This window comes from Camelus ferus, chromosome 2, assembly GCF_009834535.1.
Source record: "Camelus ferus isolate YT-003-E chromosome 2, BCGSAC_Cfer_1.0, whole genome shotgun sequence".
NCBI classification, from domain to species: Eukaryota; Metazoa; Chordata; class Mammalia; order Artiodactyla; family Camelidae; genus Camelus; species Camelus ferus.
In genome coordinates this window covers 27,031,747-27,054,605 of record NC_045697.1, presented here as the reverse complement: position 1 = coordinate 27,054,605, position 22,859 = coordinate 27,031,747, and the positions used below count along the sequence as shown (strand labels likewise).

Genomic DNA, 22,859 nt, shown 5'->3' with positions numbered 1-22,859 from the left:
GTTCTCACCTGTGTCACACACGCTCCTGCATCTAGGAGAAAGGTACTTGTTGATTACAGTCACTTTTGTTGAAATAAAATTGCTAATAGTCAACTCCAAGCACCTGACTTGAATATGCTGGTAAGAATCATCTGTAATCAGCATATTGAATAAATCTGCCTAAAATGTTGTCTCTTAAAGTGGCTGAGGGTGCTTCAGAAGTCAGTAGTTTAGATATGTCTACTATAATCTGACACATTTGAGAAACTTACGAATTTAGAAAATAAGCAACTTATTTCCATAAATCAACAGAGTGTTTACCATGAAAAACAAATGCCAGCTTGCTCTGTTTAATTATCACCAGCAGTAAAATAGATTTCAAAACGAGTGAGGAGTAATCTAGAAAAAACATAATAAACAGAAAGCAAGAATGTCCACATTTTCATCATGAAGACTCATACAAATAGGAGCCTCCGCTTGGTGAAGAGTGAAGTCCAAGTTCAAGACCAGAGGCTGAGAGGCTGCATTCCTGCGTCTGCACACAGATAACAGAACTAAGGAAGCCAGAGATCTGTGCTTATGTCCTTGCCCTTGGTGCCTCCTTCCTTCTTCCTAAGGCCTCCTGCTGAGAGATACTGATGGAGGAGTTAAGGAATGCAAGGGAAGTGGAGGGCGGTGGGGAGAGGCAAGATAGGAGCAAGAGATAAGAGTTATGAACTGCTATGCATAAAATAAATAAGCTACAAGGATATATTAGACGGCCAGGGAACATAGCCAATATTTTATAATAACTATAGAGTATAAAGTTGTGAATCACTATGTTGTACACCTGAGACTTATAATACTGTATATCAATTGTAACTCAATTAGAAAGAAAGAAGAAAAGAGATAACCTCACCCGTAGGGTCCACAGCAGAGGAAGACTGATGGAAATGGTGACTGGCTAACAGTTACTGAATGTGGACCAATGCGCAGGTGCTAAGAACCTCAAATTCTTTTCATTCTTTGGTGTGCGTGGCGGGGTCTGGTTTGACAGTTATAACAATATGCTACCATCTGCTCTGGAAATCTGGGGAAAATATCTAATTTCATATTTATATGATAGTTCAATTTTCCCCAGTAAAAACTGAAATGTAACTACTTGGCCCAAGAAACCCACATGTAATATAGAAAAAATCTTACATCAAAATCAAGATTTAGGATGGTAAATATCCACGTGGTGCTCTTTGCTAAGATCATGGAGAAGGTGAGGTCCACTTCTAACCACAGCCAGCGCCTTACATTCAGAGTGCATCTGAGCTATCCTAAGCTGTCCAGAATGTTTGAGAAGTGTCACTCTTGTCAGCATCACTTTTCTGATTAGGGGTGACACCAGGCTGCAGATGGAAGATATTATACAGATCAGGGGGCTCAGCCAGTTGCTGGATAACCTGAGGAATAAGGCTAAAATCTGGAGTCTTTCCCCAACCTAAAGATTCTGACTTTTCCTCTGACATCCTTTGGTGGAGCCTGGATATTGGGTTAGAGACTAAAGGGGCCAGGATTGGTTTAAGAAACAAAATAAAAACACTTGAAATTCTTGGTGTTCTGTTAACCTTTCTGAAGCAGTCATTCACACAAAAAGAATCTTTAAGAGCTTGAGAGTTGCTCATGATGGTGAACTCTCTGCAGTAGTCCTAAAATGTAAAATTAGGTACATAGGTCAATGCAGAAGTATGTTTCTGTGCCAGGGAAAGAGACTTGTCTGCATGGATACCTCACCTTACCCTTCTCTTGTCTGATTCTTCTTCCTTCATGCTTCTGTTTTGGAGGTGCCAGTGGGAAGCTGGGATGGCTACTTGAACCAAAGGTTTAGATTTAGATTCCTTCTGTGTCAGACTAAATGTAAACAATATCTTTCAGCCTCTTGCAAATTGGCTCTACCCTGGGCTTTTGTGTTTTGAGGACCTGGTGTGGCAGAGATCATAAGCAGACCATCTCAAAACTCAATGTCCATTCTCCGTACCTTCTCAGTACTTGAATCCTGAATTTAGTTGGGAGAGTCATGCTTGTAGCTAGGAAGGTAAGTTTTCCTGGCCTTTCTGGCAGCTAGATGTGACCAAGTAACCAGATTTGGTTGACCAATGAGGTATATGCAGAACGATTGAATTATACCTCTGGAAGGTCCTTAATAGAGAAGGAGTGAGAACTTCTGACCCTTTATTCTTTTTCCTACATGGAAAGCAACTGTAATGACTGGAACCCCAGCAGGTATTGTGGACCATACAGTAATCTTGAGAAGGAAGCCAAATGATAGAAAGAGCGTAAGTTGCTGATATTGTGGAATCCTCTACCAGCCTGGACTGCTTCCTCCAGACTTCTTTTATGTAAGAGATAAATAAATCTCTATTTTTATAACTCATTTAGCACATGCAGCTGGACCTAATCCCAACAGATACACTTGGAAATTGCTGAAGGAACGACTCTGAAATAGTAAGCATTTGGTGTACTAAATACAATAGCAAGCAAACCAAAAATGCAATTAACAATGCCAAAAGTTTATCCTTTAAGGGCTCAAAGTGATCTTGATGTAGTGATGGCTTGTCACCAAGCAAACCCAGAAAAATGTATGTTTGTTAAGCATTTGTAAGGGTGTTGACCTTAAAGATGTTGAAAGGCTCAGAAATCATGTTTTATGTTTAATAATTACCAAAATGGAGTGATGACATTATGACAATTTCCAGAAGTACATACTATTATTCTTCTCACTTAACTGATGGGCAAATAGAAGGGTACTTGTCCAAGGTCACATGGCAAAGCTGGAAATCCAACCAAGGTCAGTCAGATTTCAGAGCCTGTGTTATGGAACACCATACATAATAAAGCAACGTCCACATTCATATTTTTCTAGGTAATCTTGACCATCTTTAAATCTCCATTAAGCCATGTCAGAATAGCTGTCCTTGTTTTTATCAATTAGAAAGCTGAAACTCAGAGAAAGCTGTTCATTCTTAAGGTAAGATCTGTACATGTAGTCATGGCATCAAGAGTTAGAACTCCAAAGACAGAGAGCCAAAGCATTCTTAGCAAACCAACCTAGTCTCTTCCTCAACTATAATTTAATAGTCTAGCTCTTTACATTCAAAGAAACATCAAGGCTCACTAATGCTCAGTCTTGGAAAATTAGAACCACATTCGAGTTAAGATACACAGACACATGTGTTCTTACATTTTAATCAGAATCAGACATTACATGGCACAAAACACTCCATCTATCTCTTTGCTCATCCAAATCTCATGAACTTAAAACCCAAATAGGACATAAGCAGTTTAAAGAACGATTTTGACTGGACCCCCAAATCCCAAAGGAGATGAAAAAGTAATAATGTAAAAAAGTTAAGGTCAAGGTGTCTTGCTATCACAGCTAATGACTAACCATTTGTTTATGGGTGGCTCCTGCTCCACTCTGACAGCTGCTAAGCTTAACTCTCTGTCCAACAACAAGTGGTTAGTTATTAGTTCCCTGGATGATTGTCCCTGTAGGTAAGCCATGCTCTGGGGAGGATACATTAGGCACTTTGTGGGAGTTACCTTTCCCAGGCTGGGTATAACGTTTGGCTCTCAAAAGCAAGATAAAGAATTTACAGTCAAACAGAATGTTCTGCGAATCTGTGACCGTGGGATTAAGTGCTGGGACTTCAGCGCATCCTCAAGAACACCTGCACTGGATGTTCTGGGGGAGCTTTGCGGGCTGGGGAGCAGGCTGTTTAATCTCTACGCGTGCTGTGCAGCCCAGCACGGTGCCCCTCTCTGACTTTCATTCTGGTGTCCTGAGTGATAGCTCATCCAGACAGTGGTCCGGTTTAGCACGCGGCCTGACGCAGGCACTCGCAGCCATCAGAACAGATGCTGGGTGTCAACCCCTGTTCAGGCTGCACCCGTGCGTGCGTGCGGCAGACTATCCGCTCTGCGTCTAAGGAGCAGACGCGTCCCCACAGGCCCCAGGGCCACGCCAGTTTATATGCCTGAGCAAATCCCCTCCCCTAATCGGCCTCGTCCACATCTTCTCCTGCAGTCGCTGCTTCTAGCGCAGCAAGGGCTTCGGCCACCTCTGCGTCCTCCTCCGCCTCCAGCCCCCCGCTCCTGTCTCCACTGGAGCCCGGGCTCTCCTCCAACCCGTTTCTCGAATCACCCACAGGCACGTCCTGAGCTGGATCCTCCTCTTTAAAGTAGACATTTAGAACTTCAGTTGCCACGGCCTCGTTTAATGAATCCCAGCTTCTCTTCACGGAGAAGGGTATATTCATCCCGTGGTCCCCCGCCCTGGGCTGAACGCCCTCCCGGGGCTCCTCCTCAGCGCGGTTCTTGAAAAGACAATCCTGTTCTCCGTGATCAGCGTTGTCTTCAGCCGAGCCCCGGAGCCGAGGGTAGTCCGGGGCGGGTATCTGGAGGACGTGGTCCTGTGCTTCCCGGGCAGGATGTTCTGCCTTGGGAGGCGCTCTGGAGTCCCCAGGTGGGATGACTCGGGTCTCTTCTGAGGCCGGCAGCACACGGTCCGGTTCGCTGGCGCTGCCCCCTTCAAGGTAGGGCTGAGTCGGGCGAACCCCGTTGGCGGTACTGGCCCAGGAGCCCCCGTCACCCTGGGGGTGGGCTGGGTCCCCAGTGAGCTGCAGGGCCGCAGTGGGGCCGATGCCATTGACGGCACCGCCAGCCTTCTCGGCACAGGGACTCCCTCCGGGGTCCCCCTGAAGGAGCGGTCCTCCGTGCGGCCAGCAGGGCTCCAGCGGACCAGCCGTCCTGCTTCTGCTCGCGGTCTTCTTCGCGTCCTCGCTCGGAAGGTCATTTCTATGCACCAGGACTTCGCTGCTCTGCTTGCCTTTTAATTTGACAGTGTCGTCTTCATCTACCTTGCAGCTGCTTACTTCGTTGACGTAACCAGGGGAGGGCACTTGAACTGGATCAAAGAGATAGCTGGGGGTGAGAATGATGATCAGTCAGGTTAATTGTTAAGTAATTTTATTTATTAATACCTTTATAAATAACTGCCTTCATTAATACTTCCTACTGCAGGCTCTGCTGCTTTCCATTCTCCCGTTAACTTACTTTCCATGATTAGTTACTCTTTCGAGCATATTTGTGTGTCTAAATCAGATACAGTTGGTATAAAAATGTTCTACCACTGGACACAGATCTCAGGAAGAGACTCACAAGGGGGCTGGAAGAAGGTAAAGAACAAAGTGGTTCATGAAATGTAAAAAACAAAAAAGGCAATAAATAAAACAAACGCCTAATGACAGGAAAATAAGTGGCTAAGAACTGATGGTACAACCCCTCAGAGGAATATTTATAGTCATTAAAATAATAAATATGCAGCCTGGACTTGCATGAAAGATACTTATAAGACTTTTTTTTTTTTAAATAAAGCTTAACATCAGATTATGGTTATAGTGGAATAAAATTTATGTATGTATTACATGTGTGTATCTAGATCTATCTACACATAAACATAGACACAGATATGGAATAGAACTAACATAATACAGGTAGTTTTATTTGTTAAGGAAGCAAAATCATCAGTTAATTTTTCCTCTTTATTTTATGTAGAATTATATTTATGTTACCCAAATTTTTATGAAATAGAATCTGGACAAAATTAAAAGCATATATGTGACTAGGGTGATTTATTTTCAGTGATGTCATTTCAGGCATCTTCTAAATCCCAAGCTTTTCTTTGCATTGAAGTTCTCTGCGGAAATGCAAATTCAATCCAAACAAAAATCAGCCACAGAGAAAGGCAGTGTTCCCAACATACTCTGGACATTGTGAAAAAAAAAGTTAAAAAAAATCTAGATCTCATGTTCTTTTAAATGATATTAAAGCAGTTCCAAACTCAATGTCCTGGCCATGCTGGTCATGCCCCAAGCTGGATAAATGTACTGAATCCATGTAGGGTCTTTAAAAGTGCCTCCATGGTAATCACGAATTCCTCCATTTGGAATAGGTATTTTTTCAACTTTACCTTTGTAACATTTTACAGCACCTGCACCCCATCTGGATTATTTTTTGTTACCATCTGGAAAAGAAAGCATAAAAAGGGGAGAACAGAGTGAATGACATTTTAGTAGGAATTAAGTTTGCTTTTTCTTTCCTAGAGACTCAAAGTTGGTAGAGTTATAATTTTTGGCAAAAGGATAACATGTGTGTTGAGGAGGGCACTGGTGACCTGGAACACCTTTACGTATCTAAAATCACTGATTTAACAAAATAAGAAATGAAAGAGGAGAAATTACAGCCAATATCCCAGAAATACCAAAAAACCATAAGAGAACACTATGAAAAATTACATGGCAACAAATTGGACAACCTAGAAGAAACGGATAAGTTTCTAGAAACATACAGTTCACCAAAACTGAATCAAGAAGAAATAGATAATTTGAATGGACTGATCACTAGAAATGAAATAGACTAAAAAAAACCTCCCTGCAAACAAAAGTCCAGGACTGGGTGGCTTCACCAGGGCATTCTACCAAACATACAAGAAGAACTTACACCAATCCTTCTCAAACTCTCTCAGAAGACTGAAGAGGAGGGAACACTCCCAAACTCATTCTATGAAGCCAGCATCACCATGATACCAAAACCAAAGATACTACCAAAAAAGAAAATTACAGGCCAGTATCTTTAGTGAACACAGACACAAAAATTCTCAACAAAATATTAGCAAACAGAAAACAACAATACATAAAAAAGATCATACACTACAATCAAGTTGGATTCATTCCAGGGACACAAGGATGGTTCAACATACGCAGATCAATCAATGTGATACACCACATCAACAAAAGAAAGGACAAAACCACATGATGATCTCAATAGATGCAGAAAAAGCATTTGATAAAATTTAACATCATACACGATAAAAACTTTTACCAAAGTGGGTATAGAGGGGACATATCTCAGCAAAAAGAATAAAACATGAAAAAACCCAAATCACCAATTCAGAGTTTTCAAACATTAATTGACACTTGTTTCTGTGCCAGACCTTTTTCTCAACCCTGGGAGTTCTATATGTCATCTCCATTTGCAAATGAGGAAATGCAGGTTGAAGAACGCTGGTGGAAGAACAGTGGAATTGAAAAGGATCTGAGCATTTTCTCTTCCATTGCCCTCTACGCGGGACATGGACGTAACCAGTCCCCATGTGGCAGCAGGTGGTGTAAGAGAGTGGAGGGATTAGCTACTCCAGTATTAAAGGTCAAGGTGCGGCAGCTGACCTATGAGTTCCCTGGTCCAGACCCGAGGAGGTCACAGCCGGACTCATCAGCTCAAGCTTCAACTGGACTAAACGGCTCCTGTTTTGCCTTTCCCATCACGGGCCAATCCCATTTATGACCGATGGTCTCCATGTCTCCACTCTCTCGCAGCTCAAGGACACGCCCCTTCGGGCTCCCTGGCGGGACACAGATTCATGTCTGTGCTTCTTTCATTTCCAACTTGCCCACTGTCCCCTGACCTTTCCCAAGCTGCATTTTCCCTCATGCTTGCTCTCTGAATAAAACCTTCTCTTCATGTCAAACCGACCATGCTGTTCTGGTCTGTTCTCTGAAAATCCTAAAAATTAGTGTGGAAGAATCTTTACGTCATCTTCCATTTCTAAGAGCTACAACCTTCAAGAAGACAAGCCAGTGACAGAATCTAAAGCACCAGTCCCTCTGTCTCCGGAAGATGCGTGTGCTCAGCAGAGAGCGGATCATCATTGCTGGCTGTGTCACTGCTGGACTCTGTTCTCTCTCCTTCCTTTTTTCAATCATGGATGAATTTCCCAGGATAATACTTCATAAGCCTTTATCCACAGAGAAAATGACTGGTGCCTTTTAAGAAGTATAGACTAGTTGGGTGGTTAGAGGAAACTCGATTTACATTAATAAATAAAACCCACAAATAACCTCCTATGGAGGGCTGCAAAATAGCCTCCCAAAAGACATCCAATATCCAGATCTTAATCTCTGGAACTTGTGTCTGCTACTTCATATGACCAAAAAAGGTCTTTGCAGATGTGACTACAGATTTGAGATGGGGAGATCACCTGGATTATCTGGTTCAGGTCCCAGCTCTGCTGTGAAACTTTCGGCCTCAGCTATTTCTTCTGTAAATGGGGATAATGATATATCTACCACACAGCCTTGCTGGGGATTATACAAGTTAAAATTCATAATAAGCATACATTTGTTTCTCAGCTCTGTCTGGATACAGCATGTTGAAAAAAAAAAAAAAGATGGCAGCTTTGCACCTAAGAAAGAGGTCATCTAGTTACCATGACACACACATACAAACAACAGCTTTAACAACAGCAGGTAACACTTGTTTCTGGAATAAAGGCCAAATGGAATATTTCTATCAACGGTGGCACCAAGTGACAGACACAAACCCCAGGTGCAACAAGAGTTCCACAGAGAGAGACATCATTGGGGGCTTAGCCAGTAACATGTGTGCCCAACCTTTTGCATCTTCAAAGCACTCTCAGTGACATTACCCTGCCTCCCAAGCCCCGGATTTTGTTCCCAGCCTCTGCTCCCCACGGGCCCATTGTCGGCAAATAACTCATGTATCAGCTGGACAAACAGGTTCAAGAGCACCACCTACAACCTCCTCCCCTCCATCGACCCCTCTCCTCTCCCACCAGCCCTCCCCTGCCCCTTCTCCCCTCCCCCTCCCCCACCTGCTCTAAAATCCGGCCCCTTTCCACGCTTACAGTACTTTTATTTATCTTGGACTCCGTTTAAAAACAAAGACAACAATAATAGTCAGGAGGATAGGTGGCAAGAAAAAGACAAAGAAAAGGAAAAAAAAGGGCAGCTTTGGCTTGTCTGAGAGAAGGCAGACTGTAGGTCATGATAACGCTGAAGCAATCGTGAGATAACGAATCACTGAAAAATATCAGGTAAATCAACTTTAGGATGGTAGGTTCCAGAGTGGTAGGTGGGGAAGGTTTTCTTCTGAAAGGAAGAAAGAAAGAAAGAGGCTCATCCTGAGCAACACCCTGAGCTGTTCCCAGAGTCTCTGAGGCTGAGCAAGGTCAACCTGACCCTGGGGCACCTGCTCCAGGCCGTAGCTGGAGAGCCCGTCCCCACCGTCTGCTGTCAGGGCCACCGAGCAGTGTGCACGAAACCGAGGTGACTGCTGACATCTAACAGCCCAGCTAGAGAGCCTCCACTTCTCTGTTTCTTAGAGAACTGATGTGTCGTCTGTGGCTTTGGCACCCTCACCCCCCACTTTCCCCGGGAAAACCACAGGATTTATATTTTTCTTCAAAGCCATGTAATTATAAAGGGTGTTTTGATGGCTCTGCCCCTTCAAATCAAGTTTCCGGGTCCCCTCACCCCACCCCTACTGCCTCCCTTTAGGGGGCACCGCGGGGGGTTCCTACAGACCAGGTCCCCTACCTGAGGGCCATGCTCCGCGCTCTCCCCAGCCTCTTCCTGCTCAGAGCTTCTGCCCGCTCTCACACCGCCCTGTTTTCCTTCCCCAGCGACATTCCTTCTCTCAGTGAGACAGGCTCTAACGTCCAAGGTTGAGTGACCGCTGACGAAAAGGGTGGGGACTAATGTATTTACACCCAACTCCTGCCTGCCCAGGTCTACAATTATTCTTCCTTATATGATGATTCCTAATATCAACTTCGATTCAGTTCTCTCCTCACGTGTCACTCCCACACCCACTTCTTACTTTGAGTGAGCAATTCTTCCCTTTCCCAGGTGCAAAAAGGAAATATTCCACATTCAGAGCAATACATGGAAATGGAGAAAAAATACAGGCTCTTCTGAAGCAAAACCAAATTCAAAACGAGCAGTCTGTCTTCTTTCTTTCCCCCTCATTTTGACAACAACTGGCTTAAAGGTGAGAACTCAGCGGTCCAGTGCCTTCTGTTACTGAGCAGAATCAGAACTTGCTTCCTCTTTGGATAAAAGAGCAACAGCGAAGCAAAGGGCAAATCTTCTGCAACCATCATGTGGTTTACACAGGAGAAAAGCAAACACCATTAGGGTGGTGAGTCCATCCACCGCTGGTGCCTGCCCACTTCTGGAGTCACGCGTTGGGGGCTGACTCTTGTTCTGTGTTTTGTGCTGAAATTAAGCATTCCTGTGTTTGAAGGTGGGCATGCGGACACCCCATCAGTTACTAGTCAAGTCTCCTTGCTGGAAAATCCTGTTTCACCAGGGGGTTAGTGATGGAGGTAGGGAGAAATGGGGAGATTGGGGCAGAGTGGGGTGGGAGCCAGGAGTTTTTCAACCAGGCAGAGAAACTGACTGAGTACCTATTAGGAAATCAAGGAATACAGAAAAAGGTTCCATCTAGCCCCAAAAGGCTGCCTTTGAATAGTGCTGATCTTAAGGAATGACAGGGGCAGGTCACATGGACACAGGAGCCAGCTTGTAGGGGTTCTCCTGGCCAAATCAGGAACTGGAACATTGGAATAAACATTAATGTAAAGGATTATAATCCACTGAATAAAACAAGGATCTATGGATCCAGAGGATATACATTTTTCAAAGGGAGAGCTCTGACTTACAAATAGAAAGCCAGGAATAATGGAACTAGAGAAATCACCATTTGACAACCATCCCAGTAATAACTGATTCAAGCAAGAATCATCTATGGATGCTGAGACTAGTTTGTGAAAGTCTGAGGAGGATGGGGCATTCAGTCTCAAAGTATCCTCCCACCACACGCTTGGGGGTAAAGGAGTATCTTTATAGCGGAGAAACTGGGCTCACAGCACCTTAATCAAATCATCAAAGATAGCATCACGAGTAATGAGACTAATCAGCTACCTCTGACTCTGATGTGACGCACTGAGAACTCAGCGTCACTTCTGCAGTTTTCTGCCGAAGGAGCATAATCTGGATTGAAGTAGGAGGCAACATCAGTCAAACCCAAACTGAGGGATGTTCTGCAAAACAACAGGTCTCTACTCTTTTAAAAAATGAAATGTTATTACCATATGACCCAGCAATTCTTCTCTTGGGTATATATCCAAAAAAAAAAGCAAAGCATTAATTCAAAAAGATACATGCACCCCAATGTTCATAACAGCATTATTTATAATAGCCAAGATATGGAAACAACCTACATGTCCACCAGCAGATGACTGGATAAAGGAGATGTGGTATTTATATACAATGGAATATTACTCAGTCATAAGAAAGAACAACATTTGCCATTTGCAGCAACATGGATGGACTCAGAGGCTACTATGCTAAGTGAAATAAGTCAGATAGAGAAAGATAAATATCGTGTGATATCACTTATATGTGGAATAAAAAAACGAACAAACTAGTCAATATAACATAAGGGACGCAGACTCACAGATACAGAGAACAAACCAGTGGTTATGGGAGGGGTGGGGCACTATAGGGGTGGACTAGTGGGAGGTCCAAATACTGGGTGTGAGATGGGCTCAAGGATCTATTGTACAACGTGGGGAACACAGCCAATATTTCATAATAACTGTAAATGGAAAGTAACCTTTAAAAAACCTAGAAAAAGTAAATTAAAAAAAACCTTATAGAAACAAAAAATTTAAAGTTAAAAAATACAATGTTATAAAAAATAAAGACAGACTGAGGAACTATTCCAGACTAAACAGACACGACAGTTGAATGCTAGGCAGGATCTTTTTGGAAGAGGTCGTTATTGAAATGACGGTGAAGCTGAATAAGGTCTGTAGATTAGGCAGTAGTATTCGGTCAACGTTAGTGTCCTGATTTTGATCATTGTACTGGGGTTACATGTTCTTAGGAAATTCACAGTGAAGTATTTAGGAACAGAGGGGCATGGTATCTGTAACATATTAAAATGATTCAGGATAAAATTGTGTGTGAGTGTATGAAGAGACAGAAAGAAGAATAGAGCAACATGGTAAATGTTAACATTTGGGGACTGAGTATATGAGGGTTCTTTGTACTTTTCTTGTTCAGTAAGTCTGACATGATGTCAAAATCAAAAGCTAAAAGGGAAAAAAGCGGGAAAGTTGAAAAAAAAAAAAGCACTAATCTGATGTCAGGTCTAGTTCTCGTTCTGCTGGTTCCTGGGCTAGGACCTAAAACCTACAGGAAACCACTGCTATTAAGTGATTCCCTATAAAGAAGCACATGGGGAAAGGCCTTGGAGAGGAGCTGCCATTCTGAGTCCGTACTAAACACCTTTCTTCAATAGCCAGTCCCGGGCATTAGAACTCCAAAGACAAAGAAGATGTTTCCTGTCCTCGGGCTGCCCCCTCTTGGAGAGGCACTCAGAGTCGGGTTCTCTAGTGTTGCTCAGCTGTCTGCTCCCTTCCTGAACGCAAGCCCCCCACAGGCAATGCCTAACCCAGGGCAGTATCTTGCTCGCACAGAGCACGTCAGGCCTGGTATTCAAGTGAAGGAATGACAGGTGAGTGACGGGTGCGAATGAATGAATGCTGAGTGTGAGATTTTATAAGTGATTCCAAAAGAAGGTCTATCCCTTCCCACGATCAAATCTCACTCCACCCAGTGGTCCAAAACCAAAAGCCAAGTACATGACTTGAGCTGAGAGAGATGGGAGGACTGTGGTTCCCCTTCGCAGCGTGGGAAACAGCAAAGCCTTCTTCATGTAACTCCAAGGGTCAAGGATGTCCCGTTTCCAGGGCTCCAGTCAATGGGCTTTCAGAGCAGCTGCTGGGAAGTGATTTGAGTTGACGGAAGTTGGAGTTCTTGGAAGAGAGACAGAATAAAACTAAACACTTAAATTTCAACTCCATTTTGATAAATCAACTTGTCAATGTTTAGAAAACAGTCTGGGATTTCACCTTAACCTGGCCAGCAGGTGAAGCTGAAAAATATTTAGCGAGTCACTTCTGGGTATGGACCTCTTGGACGAAAGAGGGATGGATAAAAATAACTACCAGGAACTGCAGAAACCACCAGGCGCTTTATAAAATAAATTAAAGACTGCCTGCCCAACTTCATAGATGGTACAGAATCTATAGTGGAAAAAGGATAAGAAGATAATTCTTGACTACCCAATCTCCTTCCTCAGCAGAACCATTTCCTCCTTTCTGTGCAGGCTTTGAAAACTCTCTGGAACAAAATTTTCTGGTGTGTTCCCCTTTCTCCTAAAGAGGGGCTGAACTGCAGTGATTTTGGAGAAACTGAAAGACTATACGAAGACTTTTGTTATCAGCACCATCAAACAGTCCATTTGATGTGTTCTCAATAGTCAGTGTGCTACAATACACTTGTCAGCATCACCCAGAACTGGGGTGGATGGGATATCTATGCCGAGATGTGTTCAAATGTCCACCCTCCTCCCCTGCCAAAGGGCCCCCTGGTCAAATAGGTTTGGGAATAGCAGAGATTTAAAGATGAACTCATTCATAGTTATGAAAAAGAACAATGTCACCATGTTCAACCCAGTATTTCCCCAAATTTTTTAACCACAGAACTTTTTTTCCCCCAGTAAAAGACAGTAACAACCAACAGAACTTGTGTTTTGTGGAACTTTGGGAAAAACAACTATTGAAATGACAGTCCTAATGATCAGGAGGGGTTTTGTGCCCCAAACTCATATTGTCAGATGGTGGTTGGTACTTGGGTGAGCTCAGCCGGGCAGAATCCATGCCAGGTGTAAGAAGTTCATGTCCTAGCAATGGCTCCATCACCAGCCACACAGATGTGGCAAAGTTGTGTCATCTCTTGATGGCTCAGTTTCTTCCTCTGCCCGAGTCCATGACATAGAAGCCCTCTTCCAAATCTAGCAGTCCAAGTGGTGAGTCCATGAAGGGAGTTACTCCCCTCATAGACCCTCCACCCAGTTTGGCTCCCACACTGTTTCCTCATTGAACACTGAGGCAAGGCAGCGCCAACAGGACCCTTTTGCAGGTGGGGAGCCCAGCTCAGTGGTTTGTAAACTACCTGCATCCCAATACTGATGCTGTGCGTTTGGGTCCCAAGTCCACACTCACCCCAACCCATGATTCTGACTGAATGCACAAATCTTCTCCTCCTGTTTCCTCCCTTCAGGCCCCAAGTCCTCCATCTCATTCCCTCCTGACTGCAGCTCTTTGGAAAAATTCTCTGTGGCTTCTTTGTCAGAGGGAACTGCTGGCCAGCACCCTGGAGCCTTGAGATGGGGAGAGAGTGTGTAACAGCAACTTCCTCAGGAAGGGTGAGGACTCAGCTTGGGGGCAGGAATGGCAGACTCTATGAGCAGATGAGCACGGAGGAGTGTGTGTGTGTGTGTGTGTGTGTGTGTGTGTGTGTGTGTGTGTTGGGGCTGGGTATGTGTGTGTAGGGTGGGATGGAACTGATATAAACATTTGAGATTTATCACCCCACACCAGCAATTCAGCATAGTGGTTAAATGGGCAAATTAGGGTCAGAGTTGTGGGTTCCAATCCCACCTCCACCATTTTTAGCTTTGTGACCTCTAGGCAAATTTCTCAGCATCTGTGACCTTTAGCTGTCTAATCTGCAAAATGGGAATGATAACAATTCCTGCTTATCAGGATTGTTTTGAAAATTAAATGAGGCAGAAGTATGTATGGCATTTACTATAATGCCTGGCATCCTGCCAGGGCTTATTAACGATTATAAGTAGTTAAGATTTGAGTGTTTAACATGCATCAAGTACAGTCTTAGAAACTTTCATGTATTCATTCATTTCAACTTTACAATAACCCTTTAAGGTGGAAAGCAGTATTTTATTTATTATTTTTAATTGAAGTAATTGAAGTTGATTTACAATATTATATTATTTTCAGGTATACAGCATAGTGATTCAGTATTTTATAGATTATACTTCATTAAAAGTTATCAAAAAATAATGGTTATTTTCCTCGTGCTGTACAATACATTCTCATTGCTTATCTATTTTATACATAGTAGCTTTAATCCCATACCATTATCTTGCCCCTCCACCCTCCTCTCTCCCCATTCGTAACCACTAGCTTGTTTTCTAAATCTGAGTTTGTTCCGTTTTGTTATATTCATTCGTTTACTTTTTAGAGTTCACATATAAGTGGTATCATACAGGATCTGTCTTTCTCTGTCTGATTTCTTTCACTAAGCATCATACTCTCTAGGTCCATCCATGTTGTTATAAATGGCAGAATTTCTTTTTTTTTATGGCTGAGTAATATACTGTTATGTATATAAATCACACCATCTTTATCCATTCATTTGTTGATGGACAGTTAGGTTGCTTCCCTGTCTTGGCTATTGTAAATAGTGCTGCTCTGAACACTGGCGTGCATGTATCTTTTTAAATTAATGTTTTTGTTTTCTTCAAATATATGCCCAGGAGTAGAACTGTTGGATCATATGGTAGCTCTATTTTTAGTTTTTGAGGAGCCTCCATACTGTTTTCCACAGGGGCTGCACCAACTTACATTCCCACCAACCATCTACAAAGGTTGGAAGCCAGTATGTTATAGATAAATAAATGGATATAAAACTTAGAAAGTACTACAGCACAGCTATTATTAATGCTGTTTTTATTTTCATTATTATTTGTATCTCCTGATTATATATTATATTTAGATATTATATAATATTTCCTATTATATTAAAATAATCCCTCTTAGGAGGTTCTGTTGTTTTTGAATCTGCTGGATTACACAATAAGAAGCAGCTTGTGATCAAACAGCTTTTGCAAAAGAGAACTGATTTTGGCTGACAGAATTTCACAGGTGTGGTTTCATCTATTCGCCACCAGATGGCAGTATATACTGGTTATTTAATTTAATTTCAAGGGAGGGACTTGGTGTGGGAAAGACCTTGAACACGTGAATTAGGGCACAAATCCTGTAGGTGCTTTGCCATGTGGCAAAATTAAGGAGTAGGTGATGTGGTAAATATTCAGACAACTATTGTCACCTTTAAGTCCTGGTGGCCACGGTACCACCTTGTGGCAGGGTTTCCTCCAGCGTTGGCTGGTTACTCTGTAGTCTGGCCAGACGGTGGTGGGGTCAAAGGATTCCTATAATTCTATAGACACCTCTTTTCACATAAATGGGACCTGTGTGTCTGGACAATAATTCTGTGGCAGAGGCTGGGGGACGAAGGAGCCTGTGGGGTGTGGAAGGGTTAGATCTGATGCCACTGGGCCTGTTTCACGGTGCTTCCCTGTGGCCATCCTTGTGCTCCCCCAGACCCCGTGGGCTACATGTGGTGTGAGCTGTTTTGGGGCCACATCTTCTGGATGGGGGTACGTGGCCATGAACTAGGAGGTAAAGATAAGTCATAAAATAAATATGGCCCAATTTGAAGGTTTTGGGGAAAGAAACCCATTATTTTTATTTAAGATAAATTCAGAATATTGGGTTTGAAAAGGTGAAATTTGCGTGAGTTATTAGAATTAAACAGAAGGCAAATTTTACAGAAAATTTCAAATTCTGTTGGTAGCTTGCAGCCAGCCCTCTAGACGAGTTTCCTCTTCTTGTACCCTTGGTGGGAACTGTTTTAGGGGAAAAGTTTGAGAAGCCATGCACCTGTTCTCTGGACTGTAAATTCCTGGAGTAGGCTTCTGACTACATCAAATGAGATGCAGTTCATTATAAACCATCTCTGTGTTGCCTCACCATCTCATTTGGTTTCCCAGCTCTTCCAGTACCCACATAACCTACTAACTATAATGTCCCTGAGTTCCCATTCCTGGCTGGACCTTGCCTAGAAAGGCTTTCTAGCTAAGTTACTAAGTAATATACAGAACAGCAGTGGACTCTGCAAAAATTTTTTGGTGCTGCCTAAAGTACAGGTTGCCGTTGCTGCATACCTGACATAGGACAGGGCATGGAGAGGGTGTTCAAAGCTGGATGACCTGGAGTAAGCTGCTTAACTTCTCTGAATCTCAGCTTTGCCAGCCATTAGGTGGGGAAACAGTAACATCTAATTGAGCAGGGTTCCTATGAGAATCACATGGTTTACACACGTGGTAGGCCTAGCCACATGTGTCTGGCAAGTAGTGGGTTCCTAATAGATGTTGGCTGCTCTCCTGTTCGTGGCCATCGTCCACGAGAATATTCTTTAACTACTGGCCTAGTCACTTCTAGAAGCTGTGAATAGAAATGGGTGATGTTCTGACCAAATCCTCCCTGGAGTCCCACAGGAATCAGGCATGTCTCCAACACAGGGTATGTCTCTACGGTGGGTAAGTAGCCTTATCTGGGAGGTGGGAGAAGTCTGGAAGAAATATGAAGCAGTTAGAAAAAGTTAAGCTCTGGAAATGAAGAGGGGGTTGTAGAGGAGGCGAAGTGGAGAGAAGTTTATATACCATCGTCTTGTAAAGCTGCAAATAATGATAGATGCTTGGAATGAACTAGTTCTGGGCAATTTCCAGGGTCCTAGAGTGCCCAAACCTCAGCGAATCTTAGTGACCATCCCACCCAGCCACCTTACTTTATGTATGTGCTTCTGGACTCAAGGCTGGAGGCATGGACTGGGCAGGTGACAAGAGAACACAGACTGTCCCATGCTTGCGGATGACCCTATGGGTGTGGAATTGGGACCTCAATGTTCCTTTGAAGTATAGGAAAAATAGATTTTGCACTTGAAAAGACTGAGCATGGTTCTGAAGCCTCAAATATCCATGGGCACCTAACTGAGGACAAGACACTCTGCCAGTCATAGAAACACAAAGAGGCAGCGATCTCGGCTGTTTGTTAAAGGGCTCACCACCCATTCATGCAGCACATACTTCCTGAGCACCTACTATGTGCAAGTCCCGAACTCGATTCCAGGGGTGTGAAAAGAAGTCACCGTCTAGCAAGGAAGACAGATGTATAAGTAGATGACTAGTGGAGTGTTAAAAGTGTGAGATTAAAGTACATTATGCAGAATGTTACCTAAGGCAAGGAAAACCTGAGTAATCTTGGGAAGACAGGAGAAGACTTGCGGCCAAAGCCACAAGGTAATGATGGTGCCAGTGGGTTCCAGGCCACACTCCGGGGGATGCCACCACACACACTCTGTCTCAGGCCTGCCCTTTTCTCTCCGTGTGTGCTGCTACTGCCCTGTCCCCAGACATCATCATTTCTTTCTTACCTGAATGACTGCAGTATCCTCTCATTGCCTGCATCACTCTGTGTCTTCTAATACACTGGCCACACAGAAGTCATGTGATTTATTTTAGGACACACATCTGAATCTTATCATGTCCCTGCTGAAAACTTTTCAAAGGCATCTGAGACCCGTGGGGTATTTAATAACAGAGAATGATGAAGATGATGATACAGAGAGTAAACTTACATAGAACTTCTTACGTGCCAGGGGTTCATCCACCTGGCTTTGCACATATGTACAATCAGTCCTCATTATTTGCGGATTCCATATTGGTGAATTTATCTACTGGCTAAAATTTATTTGTAACTCCCAAATTAACATGTGCTGTGCTTTGGGGGTCATTTCTGGACATGTGCAGTGGTGACAAATTTGAACGGTCTGAGGGGCACATTTCTCGCTGAGCTCAAGCAAGGTAATCCTCAGCCTTCTTGTTTCAGCCCCGTGTTGTGAATCTTTCAGTGCGAAGACTTAGATGCGTCATGCCGAATGGTGCACATTTTAGAATTGGATCCCCAAAACAACAGAAGTAAAAATTAAATAACAGAATTCTACTCAAACCTGCATGAGTCAGAAAGAAGTAAACTTTGGGGACTGCTCTGTCTACTGGCTTTAATGTTTCAGGTAATAAGAACTGTGGTAAAAGACCGAGAAATAGAAAACTTAACAGAAAGTGCAAAGAACAGACTTTTCCCCCAATGCATAAAAAAGAGAACAGCTCACCTGCTGTGGAGATTGTCCATTAGATTTCTCTAGAAGTTTAGCTTCTCTCCCTGCAACCAAAAAAAAAAAAAAAAAAGTGAAAACGGAGGTCTGCAAGTTGCCTCCTTCTCCTGGCCAAGTTGTATCTCGAAAGTTTCCTGATGGGCGCCAGGCAGGGATGTAGGGGAATGGAGTTCCTGGCCACAAAAACTTTGAAATTTGCCAGGCCTGAGTTTGCAGCCCAGCAACTGACACTCAATTAACAATCAATTCACAATCGATTAACAATTTACCCAAGTGTCAGTGTTTCATCTATAAAATGAGATTGTAGTAAGATTTAAATGGCACATCCTGAAAACTGTTTATCACGTGCTTGGCATGTTGGAATTGCTCAGTAACCAAAAGCTGCTGTTAGTTATTGCTGCTGATAAACATTACATAACAATACACCTCTTCTCTGATGGCTAAAGTTTCAACTAAGCAGAAAAATAATTCAAGGAATTTGCTTCTTGGAGACATATCAAACAATCAAAAGTTTCAGTGATTACATGCTTAATAAAGTTCAATAAAATACTTAATTTAGAAGATAGTTTTGCTCATTATGAAAATCATGATGTACAGAATTTGAGAAAGTAAAGCAAATGTTTAAATTTTTACCAATGTCTCTGTGATTACTAGCATAATTCACTATATACAGAAAAAACTTTTAGAGAAATGCTCTTAGCCCAGTCCCAAGTTAGCGATCTTGATTGTGGTAGTGATCTCAGTGGTGTTGTGCACATCCATCAAAATTCATCAAACTGTGCATCTGAAATATGCGTAGTTTATGGTACAGGAACCATACCACAATAAAGGTGTTAAAAAAAAAAAAGCCTTAAGTGGCTCTGCACTTCTGACCAGTCTTTAACGTCCCCAGCTAAGCATTCAAGGCCCTCTGCAATACGGTACCAACGGCCTTCCCAGGTTATCCCTGAAACTCCTCTAGCCACTCCTATTTCCAGCCAATCTGGGTTTTTCACTGTTTTCTAAACATGCGGAAACATGCCTACGTATACTTTTTCTTGTTCTATGTCTTTCCACGTATTAGTTTCCCCAGTTGGTATGCCTCCGTGCCCACTGGTATTTTACAAAATTCTACTGATCCTTCAAAATTTATTTCACACATCACTTCCTCCATGAATACTTAAAAAAAGAAACAACAATTCCTGCGGGAGGGTATAGCTCAGTGACGGAGTACCTGCTTAGCATGCACGAGTCCTGGGTTCAATTTCTAGGGCCTCCATTAAAAAATAAACCTAATTACCTCCCTGCAAAACAACAACAACAGCAAACAAACAAACAAACAAAGAATTGCTAAAAAAAAAAAAAGGACTAAATAAACAAAAAATAATGAAAGGTAATTACTCCATTCTTTTAATTTCTATAGAATCTTTAACCTGTTGGATGGCTCAGGTCACTTTCTGCCTTGGATTATAGAACAGGAATATATTGTTTTGTTGTGCTTTGCAGATAACTGTGTGGTTTTTTGTTTGTTTTGTTTTGTTTTTACAAATTGAAAGTTTGTGGCAACCCTGCATCAAGCGAGCCTATTGGCACGATTTTTCCAAAAGCATTTGCTCACTTTGTGTCTCTCTGTCACGTTTTGGTAATCCTTGCAACATTTCAAACTTTTTTTATTATATTTGTTGTGGTGACCTGTGACCAGTTATCTTTGATCTTACTACTGTGGTTGTTTTGCGGTTCCAGACTGCAGCCATGTGGGACTGCGAACTAAACTGATAAACCGTGTGTGTTCCGGCCATTTCCCCACCTCTATCCCTTTGCTCCAGCCTCCCTATTCCCTGAGACAACAATATTGAAATCAGGCCAATTAGTAACCCTACAGTGGTCCCTGAGTGTTCAAGTGAAAGGGAGAGTCGCATGTCTTTCACTTTACATCAAAAGCTAGAAATGATTAAGCTCAGTGAGAAAGGCATGTTCAAGGCCAAGATTGGCTGAAAGTTTTTTTTTTGGCTGAAAGTTCTTGAAGGAAATTACACATGCTACTCCAGTGAACACACGAATGATAAGAAAGCAAAACAGCCTTTTTGCTGATATGGAGACAGTCCTAGCGATCTAGACAGAAGGCAGAAAGAGCCACAACATTCCCTTAAGTGAAAGCTAGTCCAGAGCAGGGCCCCAACTCTCTTCAACTCTGAGAGAGGGGAGGAAGCTGCTGGAGAAAAGTGCGAAGGCAGCGGAAGTCTGTTTACAAGGAAAGAAGCCGTCCCCATAACATCGAAGCGCAAGGTGGAGCAGCAAGTGCTGATGTAGAAGCTGCAGCAAGTTATGCAGAAGATCTAGCTGAGATAATAAATGAAGAAGGCTGCACAACAGATTTTCAGTGTACATAAAACTGCCTTACATTGGAAGAAGATGCCATCTGTGACGTTCATAGCTTGAGAGGAGAAGTCAATGCTTGGCTTTAAAGTTTCAAAGAATAGACTGACTCTCTTGTCAGGGGCTAATGTAGCTGATGGCTTTAAGTTGGAGCCAGTGCTCACTTACTATTCTGAAAATCCTAGGGCCCTAAAAATTATGCCATGTCTACTCTGCCTGTGCTCTATCAGTGGAAAAACAAAGCCTGGATGACAGCACATCTATTTACATGATGGTTTGCTGAATATCTTAAACCCACTGTTGAGACCTACTGCTCAGAAACAAACAAACAAAAAGATTTCTTTCAAAACATTACTGCTCATTGACAATGTACCTCGTCCCCCAAGAGCTCTGATGGAGATGTGCAATCAGATTCTTACGCTGTTTTCTTGTCTGCTTATACAACATCCATTCTGCAGCTTGTGGATCAAAAAGTAGTTTCAATTTTCTAGACTTATTATTTAAGAAATATGTTTCATAAGGCTATAGCTACCATGGATGGTGACTGCTCTGAAGGATCTGGGCACAGTCAACTGAAAACATTCTGGAAAGGATTCACCATTCTAGATGCCATTAAGAACATTTGTGATTCACGAGAAGATGGCAAAATATCAACATACACAGATTCCAACCGTGATAGATGACTTTGAGAGTCTCAAGACATCAACTTCAGTGGAGGAAGTAACTGCAGATGTGGTGGAAACAGCAGGAGAACTAGAATTAGAAGTGGAGCCTGAAGATGTGACTGAACTGCTGCAATTTCATGATAGAACTTTAATGGATGGGGAGCTGCTTCTAATGATGACCACAGAAAGTGATTCCTTAAGATGGAATCTACTCATGGAGATGCTGTGAACACTGTCAAAATGACAGCAAAGGATTTCAAATATTACTTAAACTTAGTTTATAAAGCAGCAGCAGGCTTTGAGAGGACTGACTCCAATTTTGAAAGACGTTCTACTGTGGGTAAAATACCATCAAACAGCGCTGCATGCAACAGAGAATCATTTGTGAAAGGAAGAGTCAATCAATGTGGCAAATGCCATTGTCTTACTTGAAGAAATTGCCACAGCCTTTAGCAGTCACCACCCTGATCAGTCAGCAGCCATCAACCCTGAGGTAAGACGGTAAAAAGATTATGATTTGCTGAAGGCTCAGTTAGCATTTTTTAGCAATAAAATATTTTCAAGTTAAAGTATGCAGATTTTTAAGACATAACACTACTGCACACTTACAGACTACAGTATAGTGTAAATACAACTTTTATATGCACTGGGAAATCGAAGGTTCATGTAACTAGCGTAACTGAGATAGTTGCTTTACTGTGGTGGTCGGAACTGAACCTACAATATTTCCGAGGTATGCCTACAGTTCATTTATATAACGTTCCCTCCATCAGACTGTAAACTTTTAGTAGAGAGGGGCCATGACTTCATCATTGTTTATCTACATGTTGTGTCCCCTGACAGTGACTTGTTTACAGATGGCACATTGCATGTCTTCTAAAAATTCAAGTTAAAAATATTACTGAAAAGCCAGATGCTTTATACCAATGCACAAAATTATAAAACAATGTACATATTTAATCAAATCTAAGATGCACATGTATTCATTTACCTTTTAATATCTCTGAAATTGGAACACATAATCACTGGCACATCATGATTAAATTAGCTGCATTGTTTTCTATTTTTATGATGTATA

The 22,859-nt window shown here is 42.5% G+C and overlaps 1 protein-coding gene across 4 annotated transcripts in view; it reads right to left on the bottom strand.

The window, feature by feature from the left end:
• Positions 1–3,176: 3,176 nt before the first annotated feature.
• Positions 3,177–22,859, bottom strand: part of C2H4orf19 (chromosome 2 C4orf19 homolog) — a 72,323-nt gene continuing 52,640 nt past the window's right edge. For 3 of the 4 annotated variants that reach the window (XM_032495623.1, XM_014564746.2, XM_032495629.1), the window contains exons 2-4: positions 18,759–18,808; positions 5,978–6,031; positions 3,177–4,929 (exon numbers count right to left, since the gene is read on the bottom strand). In XM_032495623.1, the coding sequence (XP_032351514.1) occupies positions 4,002–4,929; positions 5,978–6,009 (960 nt within the window). In that variant the 5' untranslated portion in view covers positions 6,010–6,031; positions 18,759–18,808 and the 3' untranslated portion in view covers positions 3,177–4,001. Of the gene's footprint in view, positions 4,930–5,977; positions 6,032–9,401; positions 9,648–18,758; positions 18,809–22,859 lie in introns of those variants that run through there. The other variant, XM_006191170.3, reaches the window with a different exon arrangement.